At 38.4% G+C, this 27700-nt stretch overlaps 1 protein-coding gene and 1 pseudogene across 3 annotated transcripts in view; one reads left to right on the top strand and one right to left on the bottom strand.

Moving 5' to 3' along the window:
- FXR1 (FMR1 autosomal homolog 1) overlaps positions 1 to 27700 on the top strand; it is a gene marked incomplete at both ends in the record, with an annotated part of 75272 nt that overhangs the window by 16472 nt on the left and 31100 nt on the right. For both annotated transcript variants that reach the window (XM_080696393.1, XM_080696392.1), the window contains 6 exons: positions 6797 to 6849; positions 8886 to 8979; positions 25022 to 25093; positions 25423 to 25571; positions 25981 to 26074; positions 26735 to 26851. In XM_080696393.1, coding sequence (XP_080552519.1) covers positions 6797 to 6849; positions 8886 to 8979; positions 25022 to 25093; positions 25423 to 25571; positions 25981 to 26074; positions 26735 to 26851 — 579 coding nt within the window. The remainder of the gene's footprint in view (positions 1 to 6796; positions 6850 to 8885; positions 8980 to 25021; positions 25094 to 25422; positions 25572 to 25980; positions 26075 to 26734; positions 26852 to 27700) is intronic.
- On the bottom strand, positions 16545 to 17498 carry LOC308263124 (erlin-1-like; annotated as a pseudogene). The gene is made up of 2 exons: positions 17269 to 17498; positions 16545 to 17135 (listed from the first exon to the last, which is right to left on the bottom strand). The product of its transcript is annotated as an erlin-1-like (transcript).

Genomic DNA, 27700 nt, shown 5'->3' with positions numbered 1-27700 from the left:
GGCTAATTTTAGGGGCTTGTAGAAAATTTTACAATATCAGACATATTTAAGAAAATGATTTACATTAAAATGTTCTTTGTATCTTGTAGTCATTAGCATTTCGGAGGTTCTGCACATTGCTTAACGTGATCAAGTTGTTGAGGGCATTTGTAAGATTTTTTTTTTTTTGGGTGGTGCTGAGGATGGAAGACAGGGACATTCTACTTTCATGCTACACCCCCTGCCCCATTTTATTTTTTATTTGAAAAAACAAGGCTGAGAGCCTTTCTAAAATTTTGAGGCTGTTATTGAGCCTGTGATCCTCCTGTCTCAGCCTCCTTCCAAGTATTGGGATTACAGGTTTTTGCCATTACACCTGGCTGTATGATTTATTTTACTTGCTATTTTAAGATACCTTTTGTGAGCTGGGCGTGGTGGTGCACGCTTATAATTCCTACACTTGGGAGGCTTGAGGCAGGAGGATCGCACAGGTTCGAAGCCAGCCTCAGCTACTTAGTGATGTTCTCAGCAACTTAGTGAGACCCTGTTTCCAATTAAAATATAAAATAGGTCTGGGAGTATAGTCCAGAGGTAGAAAGCCTCTGGGTTCCACCTCGAGTACCACCAAAAAAAAAAAAAAAAAAAGATACTTTCTGTCCATTTTATTTTTCGTCTGCTTGTTATGTCTAGAAAGTGAGTTGATTGTTGGTTAACTTTCCACCTTACTGAATCACTAAGGAATTTTTTTTTGTGTGTGTGTGTGGTACTGGGAATGGAACCCAGAGGCGCACTTTGAGTCTTATTTTAGAAGGTAGTCCTCAGCTATACCTTGAGTCCTATTTTATTATTTTAAAACATGGTCTCACTAAGTTGTGGAGGGCCTTGCAAAGTTGCTGAGACTGGCAGTGGACCTGCTACCCTCCTGGATCAGCCTCCCAAGTACTGGGATTACAAACATGCTCTACTACTACCAGCTGTAATTTTAAAAATCACATTTCTTCTTCTTCTTCTTTTTTTTTTTTTGGTAGTACTGAAGATTGAGCCCAGGGGCATTCTACCAATGAGCTACCCCCTCAGTCCTACTTTTTTTTATTCTTTATTTTGAAACAGGTTCTTGCTAAGTAGTGGAGGGTCTCACTAAGTAGCTGAGGATGGGCACGAACCTGCAGTCCTCCTTTCTCAGCCTCTCAAGTACTGGGATTATAAGCCTGTGCCAACACACCTACTTATTTTAAGATTTTGATAATAATTCAAGGTATGTTATATTGCCTTATTGAGTTTTGTTTGAATTATGATTAAGAGTCTCAAATGTAAACAGATACTGGGGTCTGTGAATGAACTTTATCATTTAATAATGATACCTTAGAATCTTTTATGTTTGCTTTATGTATAGAAAGAAATGTCAAAGGTTTTGTTGTGATAAATACAGTAGTTTTCCCTTATTGCAGGGATGCAGGGATTCCCAAGTAGATGTCTAAAACTTAATAGTATATTTTTCTCTTATAAATACAACCTTTTCACCTAAAGGAAGCACTTTATGGCTTCTTGTTGGCATGTCTGAATTGTTACTAATCTTTTGCTCTGGGCTTATTAAGTAAAATACAGGTCTGTACTCCCAAAACTTGGGAGACTGAGACAGATTATAGGCTCAAGGGCAGCATATGGTTAACATCGAAACCCTGTTTCAAGCCATGCGTGGTGGCGCACACTTGTAATCCCCACGTTTGGGAGGCTGAGACAGGAGGATCGCATAGGTTCGAAGCCAGCCTCAGCTACTTACTGAGGCTTTCAGCAATTTAGTGAGACTCTTGTTTCCAGAAAAATAGCCTGGAGTAGAAAGCCTCTGGGTTCCACCCCCAGTACCACCAAAAAAAAGAAACCCTGTTTCAAAATAAAAAGAGTTGGCTTTAGCTCATAGGCAGAATACCCCTGTTTAAAAAAAAAATAAAAAAAAAATGAGTTGATCTGGGCATGGTGGCTCACGCTTGTAATCCCAGTGCTTGGGAGGCTGAGACAGGAGGATCGCACAGGTTCAAAGCCAGCCTCAGCTATTTAGTGAGGCTCTCAGCAACTTAGTGAGACCCTGTTTCTAAACAAAATATAAAATAGGTCTGGGAGTATAGCCCGGAGGTAGAAGGTCCCTGGGTTCCATCCCCAGTAACACATACAAACAAAAAGGGGCTTTAGCTCATAGGCAGAATATCCCTGGGTTCAATTCCCAGTACCAAAAAAAAGTTATTTAAGCATAAATATAACCATGATATTTGGCCTGACAGTAGAGACAGTTACTAAGTGTCTAGCCAGGTGGGGAGTGAATATAGTGTTAGTTATACTGAATAAAGGAATGATTAATGTTCTGGGTGGTGGGAAATTTCATTATGCTACTTAGAAGGATCTACAATTTAAAACTTAAGAAGCTGGGTGTGGTGGTGCATGCTTCTAATCCCAGTATTTGGGAGGCTGAGACGGGAGGATCACTGGTTTGCAGCCAGCCTCAGCTACAAGTGAAGCCCCCTGCAACATAGTGAGACCCTGTTTCAAAATAAAGAATAAAATAGGGCTGGGGGTATAGCTTGGAGGTAGAATGCCTTTGGGCTCAATCCTCAGTAGTGTTAAAAATAACTTTTTGAATTTGTTATTTTTGGAATTTTTCATTTAGTATTTTCGGACTGCATTTGACTTTAGGTAACTAAAACTTTAGGAAGTAAAACAGAATAGAGTGTCTATAGTGTGGGTATTGGGGGTAGTTGTGTGTGTGTAAAAGGAAAAAAGATAAGCCCAAAGGTCAGGGCTAATACAAGGAAGATAGAAATTATGAAAACTTAAATGCTTAAAACCTCCTTATGCCATGTGCAGACAAATGTGGCTATTGTTATTGGTGTCTTATGACAAAGATTTTGCTAGGATTCAACTCTTGACATTTTGGGTCTCCCAAAGATAGAAACTAAGTATCATTTTGGTGGCATGGAGAGAACAAAAATAGTTATTTTTGTGTGTGTATGGGTCTGGGGATGGAACCCAGGGGCATTTGACCTCTGAGCTACACTCCCTGCCCTAATTTTTAGTCTTTATTTTGAAATAGGGGATATCACTAAATAGCTGAGGCTGTCCATGAACCACAATCCTCAGGTCTCAGCCTCCCAAATGCTGGGGATACATGTGTGTGCCACCATGCCTGATTTACAAAAATAGTTCTAAAAGTATTGCTTGGAGCTGGGTGTGGTGATACAGGCCTGTAATCCCAGTACTTTGAAAGGCCAGGACAGGAGGATTGCAGGTTCCAGGGAGGCCTCATCAACTCAGTGAGACCCTCTTTCCAAATAAGAAAGTCAGAGCTGGGCATGATGGTTATAGTACTGAGACAAGAGGTTCAAGTTTGTGGCCAGCCTCAGCTACTTAGTGAGGTCCTCCACAATTTAGTGAGACCCTGTTTCAAAATAAAGAATAAAAAATGGGGCTGGGGGTGTAGCTTGGAAGTAAAATGCCCCTGGGTTAAATCCCCAAGTACCACCAAAAAAACCAAAAACAACCAAAAACCAAAATCAGGAGCCGGGCGTGGTGGCGCACGCTTGTAATCTCCGCGCTTGGGAGGCTGAGACAGGAGGATGGCACAGGTTTGAAGCCAGCCTCAGCTGACATAAGAGACCCTGTTTCCAAATAAAATATAAATAGGTCTGGGAGTGTAGCCCAGAGGTAGAAGGCCCTGTGTTCCATCCCTAGTACCACCCCCCCCCAAAAAAAAAAAATTGGGCTGTAAAAAAAAAATTGGGCTTAAAAAAAAAATACATTGCTTCTCCTGCATCAAGTGGACTAAATTTTATAGTGATCCTTTTGTCTCAGACTGCCAAGTACTGGGATTACAAGGGCCACCAAGCTGCCTGTCTAAAATGTAACAATGTCTAATGGCAAGAGATGATTTACTAAAATGTAGGTGCTTGGAAAATCTCATTTTCTGAAATACTTAAAAACAGGAAAGGAAAGCTAAGTTGCGCATACCTTTTATTCCAGTACTTGGGAGGCTGACACAGGAGGTAGCAGATTTGAGAAAAGCCTCAGCAAGTAGTTGTAGCCCAAAGATAGAATGCCCTGGGTTCAATCTCTATTATCAGAGCAAATAAATATAAAACCAGGAAGGGCACTGGGCACTGTGGTATATACCTGTAATCTCTGTACTTGAGAAACAGAGACAGGAAGATTGCAGGTTCTCTACTAGTCTCAGTTACTTAAATGAGACCCTGTTTCCAAATAAAGAATAAAAAAATAGGGCTGGGATTGTCAAGGGCAGCCTCAACAACTTGGTGAGGCTGTCAGCAATTTAGCAAAACCCTGTTTCTAAATAAAAATTAAGGTAGGGCTAGGTGTTGAAGCTTAGAGGTAGAGTGTAGAATATGAATGTGAGGGGAGGGCACTGGGAGACAAGGTTTATGAATAACTTACGTTTTTGCACTTGGTGATACTATCATATTTAAAAGAACCAACTGCCCAACTGTTTACCCAGTCTGATCTGTCTCTTTTTTTCTGTTGGTACTGGGCATTGAACCCAGGGGCGCTCTGCCATTGAACTATATTCTGCCAGCGTTTTTGAGACAAGGTGTGCCCACCAATCTGACCTTGAGTTTGATTCTTTTGCCTCAGTGTCCCAAAGTGCTGGGATTCCAGGCGAGTGCCATCACACCCAGCCATCTCTTTTCCAAGATTAGCTTCTATTTGAAAGATTTTGGGGGGTTGTATACTGATCTGCTTGCTTTTTGGGTTTCCCATTGCCAGTTTGTTTCACAGTCTTAATTTGCTTGAAATTGAACATGTAGTAAATATTTAAATATTGTTGCTTTTTTAAAATTGCTTTGTAAATTAACAAAAAACTTAATTGTGATTTTTTTTTTCTTCCTCCTTTTGGGTTTATGCATCAGAAACCTTTTAGTGTTTTTTATTTTTTATTTTGGCTGTACTTGGGATGGAACCCAGGGCATCCTACCCCTCAGCTATACCCCCAGCCCTAATTTTTATTCTTTAATTTGAAACAGTTTCACTGAGTTGCAGAGGGCTTTACTGAGTAGTAGCTGAGGCTAGTTGGGAACCAGATCCTTCTCAGTCTCCCAAATGCTGGGATTACATGCGCACACCACCACACCAGGCTTTTTTAGTGTTACTTAACAAACTTTTAGGAAGAGGTGCAGTGTATAGAGTATTCCTTTCTGCCATTTTTTAAATTTATTTATTTATTTATTTATTTATTTATTTATTTATTTATTTTTGTGATGCTGGGGATTGAATCTCGAAACATTCTACCTCCGAGCTACATCTCCAGCCCTGTTTTATTTATTTTTTTAAATTTTGAAACAGGGTTTCCTAAGTTGCAGAGGGTCTCATGAAGTAGCTGAGGGTGGCTGTGAACCTGTGAGCCTCTTGTCTCAGCCTCCCAGCCTGGCTTCTGCCATGTTTTAAACAGATTCTGCATGTGTGTATTCATAAAGCTAGTTTTCAGTGGATGTTACAGTCTGTGATAAAGGTGTTTAGAAAAATAATTATTGTCTGTTGGATCAGTTCTATTCATTAGAATTTGAGCAACATTAAAGCAGTTACAGTTCTAATTGACAGTAACATAAAAAGTGTCTTTTTTATGATACTGATGAATTGAACCTGGGGCATTCTACCTGTGAGCTACATACACCTCAGCTCTTTAAATTAAAAAAATTTTGTTTATAAGTTTATTTATAAACAGGGCCTAAATTGCTGAGGCAGACCTGGAACCTTGGATTTTTCTGTTTTAGCCTCCTAAATACTGGGATTACAGCTGTGTATCACTATGACCAGCTGAGAGAAAACTCAGCAGTTTTGAGACAGTGCATTAACTCTAGTGCTCCTTCCACTTGTTGGTGCAGTGGATTGAACCCAGGGACACTCTATCACTTACATCCCCAACCCTATTTTTATTTATTTGGAGACAAGTTCTCACTAAGTTGCAGAGGGCCTCACTACTGCTAAGGCTGACCTTGAACCTGGGTTCCTCCTGTCTTAGCCTCCCATGTACTGGGAATTAGGGCCATGTGCCACCATGCTCAGCTAGTTTTTTTGACAGGGTTTTGCTAAATTAGCCAAACTGCCCTGGACCTTGCAATGTTCTTGCCTCAGACTACTGAGTATCTAGGATTATAAGAATGCATCACTATGCTAGATTAGCTTTTTTTTTTAAGGAAGCAGAAAAAATAGTAAGTAAGAAAAATCAAGATAATTGCAAAGATAGTATCTGAAATTCAGTTACACATTTTACTTAAAGTTGGGCTATAATTAATATTTATATAATAAAATTGTCCTTACTACTCTTGTTATTGTGCTAAATATTATTAAGTTTTTAATTTCAATGAGGTATTCACTGAAATTAAAATTGCTTAGGAATGTACAAGTGATAGAGTTGGGATATGAATCTTATTAGCCAAATTTGAGATATTGAGCTCTTAGACATAATACTAAATTCTGAACTCTTAGTTACAGCATTAGATTTTGCCTCATTCAGCCAGTACCTATGATCAAAGAGTGAACATTTAGTGTTTGCTAATTTTAAGGTAGGTGATACTTTGAAGAATGTTATTCAGAGAGCTGAAGTAACTTTACATCACACAAATGGTAGATATGATAAATCAAACTCAGATCTGCTTAATTCTAAACCCTTTGTTCTTCAGCATTTTACATTGTGTTTTATTTGTATCAGTTTTTTTTTGTATCACAGTGTTTTAGAATTATGTGATATTTAACTCAGTAATATTTTAGGGTTATGTGATATTTAATATTAATATTTTAATGTTTTTGTTTCTTGCAGGGATTTATCAAAGATGTTCATGAAGACTCCCTCACAGTTGTTTTTGAAAATAAGTAAGTTGTTTTTTATTGATAGAGCTTATTTCTGTAATCTCAGTGCTTGGGAAGCTGAGACAGGAGGATCTCAGGTTTCCAGCTAGCCTCACAATTTAGTCTCTCAGCAAAGTCATACCTGTTTTAAAATAATAAATAAAATAGAGTTGGGGTATAACTCAGAGGCAGAATGCTCCTGGGTTCAATCTACAGTACCACAAAAACAAAAAAAAAATCACTGTTTAGCTGAAGGTCAAAGACTTGTTCAGTTTTTAATTTTGAGCTGCTTCAGGAACCGTGGGAAAATATTGTTGCTTGGGGTTGAAGGGGTGCATCTTCGCTCCAGTGGTAGAACATTTGTTTAGCACACATGAAGCCCAGGGTTCAATCCTCAGCAAAAAAAAAAAATAATAATGAAAGCATAAAAAGATCCTTGTCAAACGTTACTTCACATAGAAAAAAGTTTTTTTTTTTTTTTTTTTTTTTTTTTAATGCAGTACTAGGGATAGAACCCAGGGGCATATTCTACCTCAGGGCTACATCCCCAGCTCTATTTTTTATTCTTTATTTTGAAACAGGGTCTCACTCAGTTGCAGAGGGCCTCACTAATTAGTAGAGGCTGTCTGAGAACCACACATCCTCCTGTCTCAGCCTCCCAAATGCTGGAATTACAAGCGTGTGCCACCACGCTGGGCTAGAAAAAATTTTGGTGATTCCTGTTTTAGAGCACCTGCCATTTAGGTAGTAATGTAAAAAGTATCCGAAAATCCTGCTGGTTTTTGTTTGTTTGATTCGGAATTAAACCTAGCTCATTCTATATTTGAGCTATACCTCCAGCCTTTCTTATTTTGAAATAAGGTCTTGATAAGTTTCTGAGGCTGACCACAACCTGCAATCTTCCTGTCTCAAGTCTATCAGCTACTGGGATTGTAAGCATGGGCTACCACACCCAGCTTCTACAACTGCTCTTTGCCCAGCATTGGCAGATTAGAAACATTAGAACATTTTTTTTGGGGGGGGTCTGGGGATGGAACTCGGGGGCATTTGACCACCAAGCTACATCTCCTGCCCTATTTTTTTTATTTATTTTGAAACAGGGTCTCACTAAGTTGCGGAGGGCCTCACTAAGTATAGCTGAGGCTGTCCACGAACTGTGATCCTCCAGTCTCAGCCTCCCAAATGCTAGGATTACAAGCTTGCGTCACCACGCCTGGCCATTAGAACATTTTATGTGCTGGTATGCATCCCAAGTAAATACATGACCAATGAGAACTTAGAGTAGGGAAGAATTTTTACCTTTATTAAATTCATTTTATAAACTATCAGGTAAGCAACAGCTAAATTAGTAGTTTAATATATTCATTATTTGCTCTAAAGATTAGAAAAAGTAAGTGTTTTATAGGTTCCAATTATAATTTATATGTAAATTATAGAAAGGACAAATTGAAAGTGAGAATAGGAAATTTTTGTAGTTTGGCTATTCAGTGAATTGCCTATATCTCCCCTCCCTTGTGTTTCCAAAGCTGAGGATTGAACAAAGTGCCTTGCATGTGCTAAGCGCATGCTTGTCCATGTGGTACACCTCTAGCTCCATTTATATTTTTGTACTTATATGAACATTTATACTAAACATAATTAAGCAGTTTTATTGTCTTGTAATCTACTATGAAATTGTGTTCATTTTGACAAGTCATATAGTTGTGCTTGAAATAAGTTAATCTTTTCACTTTTATTTAGCAACTGTATAAATTTGCTTTATTTCATATCCAAGTTAGTTAATTACAATGAACTTAGTTTATTTTGTCTTCAGTAAAATGAGTATATGATTCTCAGATGAGTAATATAGGAGATAATATTTATAAAATTTAAGAACTATGCAAAGTCCAGTCTGCCTCAATTAAGAAATTATAGTATTAAGGTTTTTTTCTCTTAGGGAATGCTTAAATGATAAATAACTTGAGCATATATATAACACTAAGCATAGGCTCTATAGGTTTCATATTAGTGGCAGTTAGAATGTTACATTTTAAAATTTAATTCTTTTTTTAATCCTTTAGTTGGCAGCCAGAACGCCAGGTTCCTTTTAATGAAGTTAGATTACCACCACCACCTGATATAAAAAAGGAAATCAGTGAAGGAGATGAAGTAGAGGTATGTGTTTTTAAGTTTCTTTTCTTGTGGTACCTACTTTTTGTTTTAAGTGAGAATTCTTAAAAGGAAATATTTTCATTTGATGAAGAATCTAACTACCTCTGTTTTTTTTCTGTTGGGAATGGCTTTGTAATGTAGCAGTGCCTGAGACTTGGTGTCAGAATTGGATTCATGTCGAGCAGGGCGTGGTGGCTCATGCTTGTAATCCCCGCGCTTGGGAGGCTGAGAGAGGAGGATCGCACAGGTTCGAAGCCAGCTTCAGCTACTTAGTGAGGCTCTCAGCAACTTAGTGAGACCCTGTTTCAAAATAAAACATAAAAATAGGTCTGGGAGTATAGCCCAGAGGTAGAAAGCCTCTGGGTTCCACCCTCAGTACCACACACACACACACACACACAAAAGAATTGGATTCATGTCTCAGCACTACTATTTTTAGTTTTGTGACCTTGATCAAGTTTATCACTAAAGTGAAAATAATTTGAACATTAAGTATTAGAGTCTATTTGAATTGATTTTAAAAGAATTTGGCTCAGAACCAAATGGTGTTAGGGTCTTGTGATTGTTGTTTTAGTGTCTTTTTTCCCCCCCTGGTAATGGGGATTGAATTCTGATGCATTCTTCCTCTGAGCTACACCCCCAGTCTAGTTTTTTTTATTTTTATGGTGTCTTAATAGGTTGATGAATCTCTCACTACTTGCTGAGGCTGTCCTTGAACCTGAAATCCTTCTGTTTTAGCCTCCCAAGTACCGAGATAATAAGTCTGTGCCATCACACCTGGATTTCAGTGCCTTATAATGTTGGTAGTTGTCATCCTTTATTTTATTTGTACAGGGGGTAGAACCCAGGGACTTTCTACCTCTGGACTATACTCCCAGACCTATTTTCTATTTTATTTGGAAACAGGGTCTCACTAAGTTGCTGAGAGCCTCACTAAGTAGCTGAGGCTGGCTTCGAACCTGTGCGATCCTCCTGTCTCAGCCTCCCAAGCATGGGGATTACAAGTGTGTGCTACCACACATGGCATTGTCATCATTTATTATAGTGATTTTTAATCTAGTTCATAGTGTAATGTGAAATAATACAATTAATGAAATACCTTGCAGTATATTTTAGAACTGTAGAACATTTTTTGAAAGTTCAGAAAAGTAAAAAAGAAAAAAATTATCTCAGAGAAAAAGAACACTGTTTATATTTCATCCTCCAATAGATTCATTGTACATCTTGGTACTTTTGGAGGGTACTTGGGATTAAATATAGGGGCATTCTAACTCAGCTACACTCTCCAGTCCTTTAAAATTGTTTTATCCCCCTCAATCTAGGAAAAGCTGTCTGTCTGTCTGTTTGCTTGTTTGTTTATTTATTGTACTGGGGGTAGAACCCAGGGGCTTTTCTTTTCCGGCCTATACTCCCAGACCTATTTTATATTTTATTTGGAAACAGGGTCTCACTGAGTTGCTGAGAACCTCACTAAGTAGCTGAGGCTGGCTTTGAACCTGTGCGGTCCTCCTGCCTCAGCCTCCCAAGTGCTGGGATTACAAACATGTGCCACCCTGCCTGGCAAAGCTGTTTATTTTTTAATAGAAGGAATTGGGTGCTGGAGAACAAATAATGACAATTAGTGGTAATATTTTTTTAGTGTCTTAGAGCCTATAAAGTACTTTCACATATACTTTTTCATTTTATTTTGCTGGATTCATCTTAGAATTGACTAAAATTCTGCCAGTTCTCTTGAAAAAGGTATACAGGCCAATGGATGAGAGTGTTAGAGCTTCCTATGAAGGACCTGGGCTCATAACCTTATCACAAGTTGTATGGGATTCTGCTTTTCTTGATCAAATTCTAGAACTGGAAAAATCTCAAGAAGTCACCTGATCTGGCATCTTTATCCAGAAGTTGCTTGTTTAAACTGTTTGTGATAAACAGATGTTTGTCAACCACTAGATTTCCTTTCCTGTCAGTGTTTTGTTTAAGTCATGGTGCCCAGATATATCCAACCAAAACCTCTTGGTTGGACTAAAACTCATTTCTACCACATCCTAAAACATATGTTCCCAGATCCCCTCAGAACCTTCCCTAGCAAAATTCTCTTCTGGAGTCCCAGCCTGTCTTCCAGCCAAAGTCCTTCTTGTCCTTCACAAACCCACAACACCCATTCATTACATTTTAACATCTTTGTCTTCCTGTATTCTGTGATCCCGGATTGATTCATAACTATGTCAAAACACTATAGTCAACTATGTTAACAGTGCCCATACTAAACTACTTCTTAAAGCCTTTCTAATATAGGTTGGTATCTGAGTAACATTTTCTAAAATGTCAAAAAAGCCATTGTTCTTTTCAGAATAAGGCTAATCTCAACATCAAGAGATTGATATGTGTGCTTGGCCAGCACCTGCCATTACAGATAATGAGCTGCTAAATGTGTGTGTGTGTGTGTGTGTGTGTGTGTGTGTGTGTGTGTGTTTGTTGGGGATTGAAACCAGGCATTCTACCTCTGAGCTATATCCCAAGCCCTATTTTTCATTCTTTATTTTGAAACAGTCTTACTAAGTTGTAGAGGGCTTCATTAAGTAGCTGAGACTGGCTGTGAACCTGTGATCTTCCTGTCCCAGCCTCCCAAGTTACTGGTATTACAGGTGTGTGTTACCATGCCCAGCTTGGATTTATATAACTGTGTTAATACTTGGTTTCCAAAGTACTGACAATTCACATTCTGTCAACCTAGCATATCTCACTATTCTAAATATAGATTATGTTGTTCCTAAATTAAAAATTTAAGCCCTGTTTATACCTTAAGTTTTGATTCTGATCCTTCAAATTGCATCATACAGCTTAGAAATCTCTATTTCCAACTTTTATCTGTACTAATATATTCTATAAATAATTTTATATAGACATAGTCTTCTATCCTTAGAATTCTATAGGGTTTCTAAGTGGTTTCTAATTAAATAATTGCTGCTCATCAGCCCTGTTCCTCAAGCCCACTTACCCTAGTCCTTCTATTAAAATTGTTCACCCATATATCACTCAGTCTCCTCTGTGTTATCACACATGAAAATCCTCATGATTGAAACAGTTCTTAAAACCCAACACTCAAGATCTAATACTCAGTTGGGCCATTTCTGTGTGTTAAGTGTTAAAATAGTTGGTGAGCACTTATAGATGAAGGCTAGAGCCAGGGATGCAAAATATTCCACAATGCATGAGACAGTCTTCAATAATAAAAAAGGATCTTACCAAATGTCAAGAATGTCTCTGTAAGAAACATTGCTCTAAACAAGCTTATTGTCTACTCCCAGAGCTGCCTTGTCTGAAAGCAATATTAAATAACTTTGCTCTTTTCCTGTCACTCCTTTTTTTTTTCTTTTTTTCTTTTTTTTCCCTTTTTGTTATTTTTTTTTATTGGTGCACTGTATTCATACATCATAGTGGGATACAAACTTTTGTAGACATACATGCACACATTACCCAGTCAGCCCCCACCGAATCCCCACCCTATTCCCTCCCCATCCCTCCTTCACATGCTTGGCTTAGTGGTTGACATCTAGTATTATAGCAATTTATCCAAAATTAAAAATGATAATCTCACATAACAGTTTCATTTGTCTGATACCAAGCTTTTGATGACTTAAAGATAACATTTCAATATTTCTTTTTGCTTTCTTTCTTACCAGAGAATATTTTTTTTTCTATTTTTTTAGGTGAAACTATCATATATTTATATATTTATTTTTCAGAAAAAAATCTATCCTAATATAGAATAAGGATTCTAGATACCCAAAACGATCTTGAAAAAGAACAAAGCTAGAAGATATATATTTTCTGATTTCAAACCATATAAAGCTACAATAATTGAAACAGTGTAGTACTGTTCCAAAGGCAGATATATAAACCATTGGAGTTAAATACAAGCCTAGAGATAAATTCTTTCCTATATTATCAATTTATTTTTGACAAGGTTTCCACACACATTTGGTGGTGGAAATAATAATCTTTTAACTAAATATTGTTGAAAAATAATAATTACATGGAAAAGAATAAAATTGGACCATTACCTAATCCCATATACAAGTATTAACTCAAAATAGATAAAGGACCTAAATATAAATCTTAAGACTATAAACTTTTAGAAGAAAATCTGGGTCATAAAACCTCACAACATTGAAATTGGCAGTGATTTCTTGGATATGATTTCAATGGCACAGGCAACAGAAGAGTATACAAACTCCCTAAAAAATAAAAAAATATTGTATATCCAAAGACAATGTAAACAGAGTTAACAGTTACTAATAGAATGGGATAAAATATTTCCAAATGCTATATCTGAAGGTATATTAATATTCCAACTAGACATCCTAAAAATTAACAACAATAAAGGCAAACAATACAATTTAGAGATAGGTAAAAGACTAACATAATGAATCTCCACAGAAAACCAATCTTAGTTGTCTGTTGGATGGAAAATCTTGTTTCTCTAGTTCTGATGTGTGTTACCTATTTCTTCTTTGTAGTTAATCTCTTTGAGTATTTTCTTTAGTGCTGGTTTTGAAGACATAAATTCCTTCAGTTTCTGTTTGTCATGGAAGCTTCTTATTTTTCCATCTAATTTGATAGAAAGTTTTGCTGGGTAGGAAATTTTTGGCTGGAAGTTGTTTTCTTTCAGAGTTTGAATATGTTACTCCAAGCCCTTCTGGCTCTCATGACTTGGTTTGGGAAGTCTGGAGTGATTCTAATTGGTTTGACTCTGAATGTCACTTGGCCCTTTGATTTTGTTGCCTTTAAGATTCTCTGCTTGGCTTCCACATTGGTCATTTTGACAATTATGTGGCGTGGGGCTCCTCTTCTCCGATCCTGTCTAAAGGGAGTTCTATAAGTTTCCTGGACCTGTGTATCAACCTCTTGCTCTATGTTTGGAAAATTTTCTGCTATTACTTCCTTGAAGAGAATGTTGATCCCTTTGGTTTCACTTTCTTTTCCCTCCTCTATTCCAATTATTCTTAGGTTAGCTCTCTTAAAATGGGCCCATATTTCTTCAATATCAGATTCCTGCTGTCGGATATTTTTTTCTAGATTAGAAACTATGCGTTCATTTTTGGAATGATCATCTTCTAAGAGCGAGATTCTGTTCTCCATGTGTTCTAATCGGTTGTTTGTGCTTTGAATTGAGGCCTGTACTTCATTAATTGCATCCTTTATCTCTTTTTGGCTGTCTCTGAGTTCTTTTCGAAGCACCTCTATTATTTCTACAGTTATTTTCCTGATTTGATCTTCTAGAAATCTCTGATTTTCTGTTTTATCGGCTTCTGATGTTGTGGGGTTGTGTGCATTCATTGCTCCAGTATTATTCCTCTTTCCCATGATTTCGGAAGTTTGTGCCTTCTCTGGGTTCTTCCTTTGGGTCACTATGACTTCACTTAAGGTGTTCTGGATCTCGAGTCAGTAGTATCTCAGACCCCACTACTCTTTTACTGGGTTGTATCACAGAGTCTCCGACCCAGAGAGTCGATAGAGGCTGCTTTAGACTATGGGTGGTGCCAGGTTGCACGTTCTCCTATGGTGTGATATCTCTGCCACCGCCACTCCCCCACTGGGTCAAGTCCCGGGGAGTACAGTACTGGGATTTCTCCTCTGTGGCCCGCAAGTTGACTCACTGTTCTTGAGTACGCAGATGTAGCTGTACTGAATTCAGTGAATTCGCTGCTGCTGCCGCCGGTGGCAATATGGCGCCGCTGCTACGCCCTCAGCTGTGGGGCTGGAGTTTTTCTTCTTGGTTTTGATTTCCACTCTGAATCCCTGCAGCGTGTGCTGAGCTCGGCCACTGGGAGCTTTAGGTGATTTCTGCGCTAAGAAATCCTGCCTGGCTGTTCCGCAGTGGCTCACCTCGGCTTGCTGTAGCCGTCCCGTGAATTTGCCGGTGCCGCCGGCAGTATGGCGCTGCTGCCGCGTCTTCGGGCGTGAGGCCGCGTCCTCGGTCTTGAGGATCTCCTCTGTGGCTCTGTTTTCAGTCCGCTTTCCTTCTGGAGCCTGGTGATTTTTTTTCCCCTCTGGTGATGGTGTTTTCTGGCTATGAAAGGCGCTGATTTTGTGGTAATGGAGATTTGTTGTTAGCGGGGCTCTTAAGCCCCGCTTTTCTCGGTCTCCATCTTCCCGGAAGTCTCCGCTTAGCTCTCATAAAATGGGCCCATATTTCTTCAATGTCAGATACCTGCTGTCGGATATTTTTTCCTAGATTAGAAACTATGCGTTCATTTTTGGAATGATCATCTTCTAAGAGTGAGATTCTGTTCTTCATGTGGTCTAATCGGTTGTTTGTGCTTTGAATTGAGGCCTGTACTTCATTAATTGCAGCCTTTATCTCTTTTTGGCTCTCTCTGAGTTCTTTTTGAAGCACCTCTATTATTTCTACAGTTATTTTCCTGATTTGATCTTCTAGAAATCTCTGATTTTCTGTTTTATCGGGTTCTGATGTTGTGGGGTTGTGGGCATTCATTGCTCCAGTGTTATTCCTCTTTCCCATGATTTCGGAAGTTTGTGCCTTCTCTGGGTTCTTCCCTTGGGTCACTATGACTTCACTTAAGGTGCTCTGGATCTCGAGTCTGTAGTATCTCAGAACCCACTACTCCTTTACTGGGTTGTATCACAGAGTCTCCGACCCAGAGAGTCGATAGAGGCTGCTTTAGACTGTTGGGGGGTGCCAGGTTGCACGTTCTCCTATGGTGTGATATCTCTGCCACCGCCACTCCCCACTGGGTCAAGTCCCAGGAAGTACAGTACTGGGATTTCTCCTCTGTGGCCCGCAAGTTGACTCACTGTTCTTGAGTATGCAGATGTAGCTGTACTGGACTCGTTGAATTCGCTGCTGCTGCCGCCGGTGGCAATGTGGCGGCGCTGCTATGCCCTCGGCCGTGAGGCTGGCTTTTTTCTTCTTGGTTTTGAATTCCACTCTTAGTCCTCTCATTGTGTGCTGAGCTCAGCCACTGGGAGCTTTAGATGTTCCCTGCGCTGAGAAATCCTGCCTGGCTGTTCCGCAGCGGCTCACCTCGGCTTGCTGTAGCCGTCTGGTGAATTCGCCGCTGCCGCAGGCAGTATGGCGCTGCTGCCGCGTCCTCGGGCGTGAGGCCGGTGTATCTCCTCTGTCGCTCTGAGCTCTGCTCTCAGTCCGCTTTCTCTCTGGAGCCTGGTGATTTTTTTGTTTCTCTGGTGATGGTGTTTTCTGGCTATGAAAGGCGCTGATTTTGTGGTAATGGAGATTGGTTGTTAGCGGGGCTCTTAAGCCCCGCTTTTCTCCTCCTGTCACTCTTTCAGGAAATTTTCAACTTTACTGATCTTTGAGCCCCTATTTTATACTGTGAATGTAGTTATGGCACTTGACCTGCATTTATATATCTGTTTGATCTTGTCCTAGTTCTCTACTTTTATATGGAATTATACAATGTCATGTGCATTATATCTTGTTAAGCAACTGGCTGATTCTGAAAGATTGGTCACTACCCTACCTTGATGTTGGTTACAACCATATCTATCATACTAGATTCCCTTTAAAACGGAAAGCACAGTCCAAATTATCACCAAGCACATGGCACCTTGTTTGATGAGGCATATTTGTGTGCAGCATCTGCTTTCACCTTCTCTTGTGCCAGGAACTCGCCCAGCATCTTTAATTTCAGAAATGCGTTTTTCAGTTTTTTTCTCCATCACCTGCTGAAACCAAATTTTTGCCACTTGTGCAATCTTCTTTGCTTCTATAACAACCGTTTTTTGTTAACCTTCTTCCTCCACAACCTTTTTTGTTTCTGTGCAGCTATAAGTTGTTTTCTCAGCTTCCATTAACTCAAAATTTCTTCTTATGACTTCTGGGATTTGGGGTTTTGTAACATGTACAGCTTGTATAGTGAGACCCAGGACCATGATGTTTAAATCTTTTTGCAGTGCTTGCTACAGATTTTTAAGTATTTGATCAAATAATTCAATGTAAACTTCTTGAAGTGTGTGGGCACTATATAACTGGTTCAGCTCATGGTGGATTTTATTGAAGATTAAGGTCTTATCATAATTTGTAGTGTAGCTTCTCACGATATCAAACACTGCATGAAGAGCCAACATATTAACCACTTCTTTTTGGTCAATATAGATCATAACTCCACCACTTTCTTTCCCTAAACCTCTTTAGGGCAGCCATTCTCAAATGGAGGTCTTCAGACCAGACCAAGCACCAGCATTATTACCCAGGGACTTTTGTTAGAAATGCAAACTTTCGGGCCTCACTCCAGACCTTGTTCCATAAGGCACATTTTTTAACTTCATCAGTTTGTATTGTTTTCTGCACAGATCTGAAGGTGTAATGAAAGGCAACATGATATGATAATATGGTCCACTGGGGCTAGTTAGTAAGGCTCTTTCTTTGTAGTACACAGCCAGGTGTCCTTCCTCAATCATGAGGATGGAGACTGGATGGAGGCGTAGAGGAGGACAACCAGCAGCCCCTCCACTGCAGCTACCAGAACGCTAGCTTGATGCATCGCCCCCGCCTATACATGTAGCCAACTCCTGGGCCACTCTTAAAATAGTTTTGAAATACGATATCACTAAGTTGCTGAGGCTGGCCAATATCCTGCTTCAGCCTGTTTTGGACTACTAATTACCACCACTGCATCTGACTTGTTCTGCTCCTTCCTTCCCTTTTCACTCATTTCTTTCCCTTTCTCCTCTCTCCCTCTTCTGTGACTGTTGCAAATCCAGGAGCGAGTTAGGGTATTTAGTGGGCACTGTAGATTATGATAGTGATTACACTGATAATTGCACCATGCTCATTTGGAGTTTAGACTTGAGTGAATATTTTTTTCTCAATATTGTATATTATTTTATCTTTCTGTAAGGATGGAAAAGAGCTTGATTTGTTTACACCTTTCTTCAGTTGATGTCCAAGAAAATCAAGGCTTTTTCAAACTGTATCTTCTCTGTGGGCTGCCTCCCCAATAGTGAACAAAACATTGATGTTGGAGATTGATTGACTTAGAAATCCATGATCCTACATTATTTAATGTTACTGTGTATTGTGATTCAGCATTTACTCTATACAATTTTGTGAATTATTGTCAGAAATTAGGATGTCATTTTTCACTTTTAAAAATTTAAGAAAGTTTAAGCTTCCTCTTAACCACCTATGATTACGTGTGTTAATTACTGGGGATTGAACAAGGGATGCTCTGCCATTGAACTACATGTCAGTACTTGCTGAGAGTTTCTTTCTGTGTTCAGCCTCACAAAAATTTGGATTGCAGGCCTGTGACACCACACACATTTTATTTTTTTTATTTTGAAACAGAGTTTCTATAAGTTACTGTGTGTTGGCCTTGAACTTGATAACTACCGCCTCAGCCATCCAAGTAGTGGGATTTTAGGCATGCGCCACCATACTTGGCCATATAACTTTTTTTTTTTGCAGCACCCTTCTTTTTTGAAAAGTTATTTTGATTTGGCTGTCTAGTAAATTCAGAACAAAAATGATCTAGAAGAGCTTTTTAGGTATTTAGAGTGGAACCATGTGAAATATCTATTTCTGCATGACAGGAATTATTGAATATTGATAGTTTTATATGGTTTACTCTAAAGTTATATTTTTTAAAAATAGTTGAAGCTGGATGTGGTTGTGCATGCTTGTAATCCCAGTACTTGGGAGGCTAAGATAGGCGGATCTGATGTTTTAGAACATCCTCAGAATGTAGCACGACTCACATCATCCTGTTTCAAATTTAAAAAGAAAACAGGGTTGTGGATGTGGCTCAAGGTAGAATGCCGCTGGGTTCACAGTCCCCAGTACCAACAAAAGTTATCAAGGATGGATTCAAACCTATGATCCTCCTGCCTCAGCCTCCCAAGTAGTGAGATTACAAGCCTGTATCACCACTCCCAGCTTGTGTTTTGCCTTTTAATGTTGATACCTGCCTTATTCAGCAAATAATACACAACAAAAATAGTAAGCCTGACATCTCAAGGAGATACATAATTTTATAAGGTTTTTAGGGTTTTTTTCCCCCCTTGGGTTTAGCATAAGCATATTTTAAAATTAAAATATTGGTTTTGAGCCGGGCATGGTGGTGCATGCTTGTAATCCTCGCGCTTGGAAGGCTGAGACAGGAGGATCACGCAAGGTTCGACGCCAGCCTCAGCTACTTAGTGAGGCTCTCAGCAACTTAGTGAGACCCTGTTTCCAATTAAATATAAAATGGGTCTGGGAGTATAGCCCGGAGGTATAGCCCATTACCACCAAAAAAAAAAAAAAAAAATTTGGTTTTGAATGACAGTTTCTTTTTGGTAGTGTTAGTTGAAATAAGAATTGGCAAGTTACTCTGTGTTATGCCTTTTCATTTCCAGCTGTGCAGCAGATTGTCATATATTATGGTTATGCATCTATATTTCTATTAAAGTATTAGGATAAGTGCCCTGACAGGGATTGGATAAAAAACAATCAAAATAATTTAAGATAGGACACTATTATCCTAACCTTTTAATTTAAAACCTTACTTACACAAAAGTTACAAGTAACGGTGTACTCCCTAAAGATAGGGAGTATGATTCCTGTAGCTAATATGAAATTTTTAGCAATATGAGTTATGACTTTGTCTTTTTTTTCATATACAAAGTCTGTTAGTCTTACTGCTTGGGGGGGGATATACTTCATATAGGGGAAAAGGTAAAGATACTCTTTAGATTTTTCCATTTGGGGAAGTGTAGCCAGTATTGGGCACATAATAAAGTTTTCATGAGTGGTTGGACTTGCAGGCCTGTGCCACCATGTACCACCCAAACTTGATTGTATTTTGTGCATTTTCTAGTTCTTCATAAATTGTAATGACATAAAATGAAGATACATAGGAACAATATTCAGATGTATCACAAGTAAAAAATGGGCCCTTATAAGTATTCAGTTTAATAATTTAGTATTTGGGTAATTTTTATAGAAGAGGGCGTGGTGATGCACCCCTGTAATCCCAGTACTTGGGAGGGTGAGACAGGAGGATCGTGGTTAGCAGACAGCCTCAGCTACTTAGTGAGGCCCTTTGCAACTCAGTGAGACTGTTTCAAAATAAAGAATAAAAATAGGCCTGGAGGTGTAGCTTGGAGGTAGAATGTCCCTGGGTTCCATCCCTGGTACTGCAAAAAAAAAAAAAAAGTTCAAATGTAACATTCTACTTTTTATTCAATGATTTTCTGCTTTTGATGATACATGAACTAAAATGGGTACCATTCTTTAAATAAAACTAATGACTCATCTGTCATGCACGATCCTAGAACTTACACAGTTTATAAATATTGATATATTTGTGTATGTATATATTGTATATATGTATGTATGTATTGGTACTGGAGAGTGAACCCAGGTGCATTCTGTCTGTGAGCTACTTTCTCAGCCTTATTTTGTTGTTATTTTGAAAGAGGGTCTTGCTAGGTTGATGAGGCTGTCCTCAAACGTGCAACCCTCCTGTCTTAGTCTCCCAAGTACTGGGATTACAGCCTTGTTTCATTTTGCCTGGCTGTTGATATCACTTTTTTTTTTTTTTTTTTTTTTTTTTGGTGGTGCTGGGGATGGAACCCAGGGGCATTCTACCTCCAAGTGACATCCCCAGTCCTATTTTTTTTATTTTGAAACAGGGTCTCACCTGAGTTGCATAGGGCCTCACTAAGTAGTAGCCAAAGCTGTCTTTGAACTGCAATCCTCCTGTCTCAGCCTTCCAAATGCTGGGATTTCAAGTGTGCGCCACCACACCCAGTGATACCATATTTAAAATTAAGTCTCTGCAAGATATATTATTATTCTGGTTCATCTCACACTTTAGATGATCAGAATGCAATACTTGAAAAACTTTTGGAACTCTGTAATTTTATTAAAGATTATCCAGGTGTGGTGGTGCATACTTGTAATCTCAGCATTCAGGAGGCTGAGACAGGAGGATTGTGGTTCACAGATAGCCTCAGCTACTTAGTGAGGCCTTTCACATCTCAGTGAGACCTGTTTAAAAATAAAAAGACTAGGCCGGGCGTGGTGGCCCACGCTTGTAATCCCCGCACTTGGGAGGCAGAGACAGGAGGATCGCGCAGGTTCGAAGCCAGCCGCGCGCGCTGGCTTAGGAGACCCTGTTTCCAAATAAAAATGTAAAAATAGGTCTGGAAGTGTAGCCCAGAGGTAGAAGGGCTTCCAGGAACCCCAGTAACACCAAAAATAAATAAACAAACAAACAAACAAACAAACAAACTAAATAACAGGGCTAGGGGTGTAGCTCAGAGGTAGAATGACCCTGGGTTCCAGCCCCAGTGTTGGATAAAAGAAAAAAACTATAAAGATTATAGCAATTTTATCCTATAATTATAGCACATTTTAGTATTTAACCAATTCAGTTGACTAATCCATTCAAAATTTTGTATTTATCACCTGTTTCTTTCTAGTCAACTTTCTAGAATGCCTTTGGGGTGTTTTTTCATTTAGAAAATAAATTTTGGTGCAATAAAACCTTAAGAGATGAAAGAATACTGTCATGTGTCCTTTTAGAAAAAGTTGTTCTGGCCACATGTGGTAATGCATGCTTGTAATCCCAGTATTTGGGAGACTGAGGCAGTAGGACTTGGTGAAGCTCTCAGCAATTTAGTGAAACCCTGTTTCCAAATAAAATATAAAATAGGTCTGTGAGTGTACCCTTGAGGTAGACAGCTCTTGGGTTTCATTACCAGTACCATACACACAAAGAAAAGTTGTTCTGAGTCTTTGTCAAAATTTTTCACATGATGAAATTCCAGTTCACTAATTAACTAGATGAGAATATCATCCTACCTTTTTTCCTTAGAAATATATTGTTTGAGAGGCCAGACATGGTGGCATATTCTTACAATCCCAGTACCTGGGAGGCTGAGACAGAAGGGACTGCAGGTTTCAAGATCAGCCTCAGCAGTTTAGCGAAACTTTCAGCAACCTAGTGACCCTATTTCAAAGCAAAAATCAAACAAAAAGAAAATTATTTGAAAATATTCATCTAAGATACTGTCATCTGAAGACTTGATAGTTTAAGATATTGCTTTATAATTTCACATTCATCACAATCTAGAGTTGTTTGCATTCTTTAATGCCTCTAATAATTTGAAAGGCCTTTGTAAATTTTAAGTATGGATAAGAATAAATTTCAAGCTGGGCGTGGTGACACATGCTTGTAGTCCTAGCATTTGGGAGGCTGAGACAAGGAGGATCGTGGTTCATGGATAGCCTCGGCTACTTAGAATAAAAAATAGGGCTGGAGGTGTCATTTGAAGGTAGAATGCCCCTGAGTTCCACCCCCAGTCCTCCCCCCCCCAAAGTTAAAATTCTCTATTGTTAATTAGTCAATAGTAGCCAAAAGATAGTGTGTTGTGTGTTTTTAGAGTTTCTTGAAGTTAAAAGTTGCAGTTCTTAAAGTTATGCAGTAAGGAAGTTGTAGGATGATGGCAGCAGTAATTTGTTTTATTGTGGTATCTTTTTAAATGATGTCACAGTTCTACTGTTGTCTTATTTTAGTCTTTTTTTTTTTTTGGTGGTACTGGGGTTCCTGGAAGCCCTTCTACCTCCGGGCTACACTCCCAGACCTATTTTATACTTTTTTATTTTTAGAAACAGGGTCTCTTAAGGCTGGCTTCGAACCAGCGATCTTCCTGTCTCCACCTCCCAAACTCGGGGATTACAAGCATGCTCCACCACACCCGGCTAGTCTTTTTTTAATGGGATGTAGCTCTTAGAGCACTAGCCTAGTATATGAAAGCATAAGGAGGGCCTTACTAAATAGCTGAGGCTGGCCAGGAGCCAGGATCCTCCTGTTTCAGCCTCCCAAGTACAGGGATTACAAGCATGCACTACCACGACCGGCTAGATCACTAGATTTTGTCTTAGATAATTAATTAATTAATTAATTGGCAGTTCTGGGGATGGAACCCAGGGGCATTCAACATCCGAGCTACACCCCCTGCCCTATTTTTTATTCTTTATTTTGAAAGAGTCTCACCAAGTTGCAGAGGGCCTCACTAAGTAGCTGAGGATGTCCGTGAACCATGATCCTCTGGTCTCAGCCTGCTGAAAGCTGGGATTACAAGCATGGACCACAATGGCCGGCTAAAGGTTTTTGTTGTTGTTGTTTGTTTGTTCTTAGCTTATTTTTTTTTTTAAAGGGGTTCTTTTTTTTTTTTATGGTCTTTTTGGAATCGGGGATTGAACCCAGAGTGCCACACCTGCAAAGCAAGTGCTTTGCCACTGAGCTACATCCCAGCCCCTCATCTTAGATTTATTATAATCCAGTTCCTACATATAAATTACAAGGTAGAATGAGCTTTATTGTGTTAAATTTTTTTTTGTGTGTGTGTGTGTGTGTGGTACTGGGGTTCCTGGAAGCCCTTCTACCTCCGGGCTACACTCCCAGACCAATTTTTTAATTTTTGGAAACAGGGTCTCTTAAGCCAGCGCGGCTGGCTTCGAACCTGCGCGATCCTCCCGTCTCTGCCTCAAGCACGGGGATTACAAGCGTGCGCCACCACACCTGGCTCTTGTGTTAAAATTTTATTCTTTTTTTGGAAGACCTCTAAGAATGTTAAACTGATGAAATATGGAATAGAGCTTCTCATTTATACTTAAATTTAGTCTGCTGATCCTAGTAATATTGGCCTTTCTGTTATTACTCTTGTAGCTTTTTCTTCCTAATAAGTTGTACATTAAGTTGATTGTTACTTTTTGACTTGTTCATTTACAATTCGATTAGTCCTACCACTTCCATGATACAGCTTTCTCAATCAGTCATGGTAGAGGCTTCAGAATTTCCAAAATATTTATTTCCATGAATTTACCACATAGGTGTTGATAACTACTAGTACATTTCCCTGGCCACTCTGCACAAAGTTATACTAGTAATCCTGGTACTATAATCAAGATTTTTGTGGTGGTACTTCTTTGTTTTTTTCCCCCCAGCTACTGAAAATATGCTAAACAAGTCACTGTATTATTAGAGAACGGATAGGCTTCTGATCCCCAGGGGAAACTTTCCTAATATGTTATGTTAATAAAACTGATACTTACATATAAAAATGTAAGATGCAATTTTTTGTGGACAGGAGTTTTTGTAAAATACTTGTATGCTCTGCTAGATGATATGTGTGTCTTTATTTTTTTTTCCAGTTCAACAATTATAGTACATTTGGTTTCTTTAGCAAGGTTTCTGAATGTCATTGGGTTTATCATTTCGGAAAACAATTTTTAATTTTGTTAACAGTTACTTCTAGAAGCTGAAGGATTTATGGTATATGTAATGTAAAACTGCCTTATAAGAAGCAAAGAAGCACCTTTTCCTTTTATTTATTTATTTATTTATTTATTTATTTATTTATTTATTTATTTATTTTTGTACTACTAGGGATTGAACCCAGAGTCATTTTACCAGAGAGCAATACTAGCACTTTTTAATTTTGATTCAGGGACTTGCTAAGTTGCTGAGGCTGGCCTCGAACTTGTGATCTTCCTGTATTCAAACTACAAGGAATACAGGCACATGTCTGGTTATAAGTAAGTGTGCTTGTCTGTCTTTCTCTCTCTCTGTGGTACTGAGGATTGAACTCAGGGGCATTCTGCCTCTAAGCTATACATTTCTAGCCCCCTTTTTAAATTTTATGTTTTTATTTTGAAACAGGGTGTTGCTAAGTCGCTTGACACTGGCCTCAAACCAGCGATCCTCCTGTCTCAGCCTCCCAAAGTACTGGGATTACAGGTGTCTGCCATCATTTACTAAGTTGCCCAGGCTGGCTTTGAACTTGGGAGCTCCTCCTTCTTTAACCTTAGATTCTAGTGGCTGATCTTATAGGGGTGTGCCACCAGGCCTGGCTATGTACCACTCTTTTTTATACTTCATTTAGTACTTCAGTTTCAATAACATTTCTTTTGTTGTTGTTTAATGAGATTTGGCAGTTTATAACAAGCCATTGTTATAACATTGGTTCAAATAATTTGGGACAAATGGATAAAGGTATTTTTCTCTCCTCTTAGGTATATTCAAGAGCAAATGACCAAGAACCCTGTGGATGGTGGCTGGCTAAAGTTCGGATGATGAAAGGAGAAGTAAGTGATCTTGATAATTGCTTTGTGGCTGTTTTCCAAGGGAATACATTAGCTCCTGGTTTCTCTACATGTTATAAATCTGAGTTTTGTTTCTAAAATCCTACTCAGAAATAGTTGGTCAGATATTTCAGAAACTAATTTAGATTATTATTGTATATGCTTGTTAGAATTTTATAATCTAGTTAAAGCAAATTAGATCAGTGACTTAAGCCAATTTTAGTTATGCTATAAAGGGAGGGTCTACTGATCATGCCGAACAAAGCAATTAGAATTTAAAATTTATTGTATTTAGTCAGATGGGATTTTTAAAGTTATTTGATGTTTTTTAGTTTTATGTCATTGAATATGCTGCTTGTGATGCCACTTACAATGAAATAGTTACATTTGAAAGACTTCGGCCTGTCAATCAAAATAAAACTGTCAAAAAAAATACCTTCTTCAAGTGCACAGTGGATGTTCCTGAGGATTTGAGAGAAGCGTGAGTAATTTTATTATTGGATTGCTTTGTGAATTAAGAATTTTTAGAGCTACAAAACAATACTTTGCTCCAAACAACTAGTCAAAACCTTTTTATCCAGGAGTGGTGGGACATGCTTTAATCCTAGTTCTTGGGAGACTGAGACAGGAGGATCACTGGTTCGTGACCAGCCTCTATAACTTGTGAGGCCCTCTGCAACTTAGTGAGATCCTGTTTCAAAATAAAGAATAAAATAGGGCTGGGGGTATAGCTTAGAGGTGGAATGTCTCTGGGTTCAATCCCCATTACCGAAAGAAAAAATGTTTTTAATAAATCGGGCGTTAATGGGAGATATAAAATTGAGTTACTGAGCTTCTATTATAACTTTTCTTTTAAATTTAATCTGGTATCTGAATTAATTTCTCTTTAGGTGTGCTAATGAAAATGCACATAAAGATTTTAAGAAAGCAGTAGGAGCATGCAGAATTTTTTACCATCCAGAAACCACACAGCTAATGATACTGGTAAGTTAACAGTATATTTTAAGAAGCTAATTGATGGCTATTGTGTATATTTAAGTTCAATATAAATTTGGTGTATAATGAATTTCTTAAAAACTCCTGCCTTAAGACAAAGTTTTGGTGACTAAAATGTTAATTATCTTTGATCTGTTAATTATGTTCTGGAGTAAGGAAAAAGGAAGTACTTCCTATGCCATTCTTAACATGGATAAGTTTTTTATGTGTTAGTACTGGGTATTCAACCCAGAAGTATTCTACCTTTGAGCTACAACCCCAGCTTGATTTATTTGGAAACAGAGTCTCATTAGATTGATGAGAATCTCATTGCTTGCTGAGGCTGTCTTCAAACCTGTGCTCCTCCTGTCTCAGCCTCCCAGGTACTGGGATTACAGGCATACACCAGCATGCCAGCTAACTAAATTTTTAATGTGTGGAATCCTAAATTTTTTTCTTCTACCAAACTCATTCTGAATAGCAGATGTAAATTATACAGGAATTCAGAAAGGATAGTAAGCCTACTTAAGAAAGGTGGTGTGTTATTTTATAGGGCGGGATGTGTTGAGTAAAAAGGGTGGTAGATACGAAGGAAGACTTTAAATAGAAAACCATGTTTCTGTTATCTTTAAAAGTGATTACATGAGTGTTTAACTTTTTTGTTTATAGTCTGCCAGTGAAGCAACTGTGAAGAGAGTAAATATTTTAAGTGACATGCATTTGCGAAGTATTCGAACAAAGTTGATGCTCATGTCGAGAAATGAAGAGGCCACTAAGCATTTAGAAGTAAGTTGGTTTAGTTTCCCCCTAGCACTACAAACAAACAAGTAAGTAGGCTTATTTATGAAATGCCTTTTGGGTATACCATTTATTTTCACAAATATATTCTTTACATTTGCTGGCTCAAACTTATTACTGACTATTAGATGAGACAACTTCGGGCTGGTTTATGACTAGTACCTGGGTTTCTCAGAAGATTGTTTTTCTATTTTATCAAACATAGCCTGAGTAAGGAATTTGCTAAATTCCTCTTGAAAAGTTTAGTTAAGGCTTAAATGAGAGGTGCCAAAAAGTTGAAACTAACTAGGGATACTGAGTAGAACTATATTGCTAATTCTGTTTTTACCTTAAAAATGTTTCTTTGAACTACTCTTGTCACCTGTGGTCATGACACACTTGTGTCTTAGTGTACTCAAACAACTCCTGTATAAGAGGAGTTAGTGAAAAGTTGCCTAACGTGTATTTTTAAAATGTTAAGCCTATCATTGCTTCTCTTGTCTCAAGGCTATTTTTTCTTGGTGTCCACTGCCTTGTACGTAAAGTACTTGTTGTTCCCATTGCCCTTAACTCTTTCCAACTGAACACATGTACAACACATATGAATTAGAGAAATTGAGATATGTTTGTCCTTAGGACAAATTTGGGAATGTCCTCATTAACTTAAAAGTTCCAGACAAGAAATATGTGGATGAATTTTGAATAAAGAATCATGAATTGTAGAACTACCTTTTACTTTAGTTCTTGAAAATATTTAGAAAAAATAATTTTGTTTTCTGTGGCAATGATTAAATAGACTCATCAAATCATTTTTAACCTTTTATTTTATGATACCATACATGCTGCTTTTGTTCTTTA

Source organism: Muscardinus avellanarius (genome assembly GCF_963383645.1).
Source record: "Muscardinus avellanarius genome assembly, chromosome: 5".
Taxonomy (NCBI): domain Eukaryota; kingdom Metazoa; phylum Chordata; class Mammalia; order Rodentia; family Gliridae; genus Muscardinus; species Muscardinus avellanarius.
Note: the sequence above shows the minus strand (reverse complement) of the source record. Positions and strands in the feature narration are given on the sequence as shown.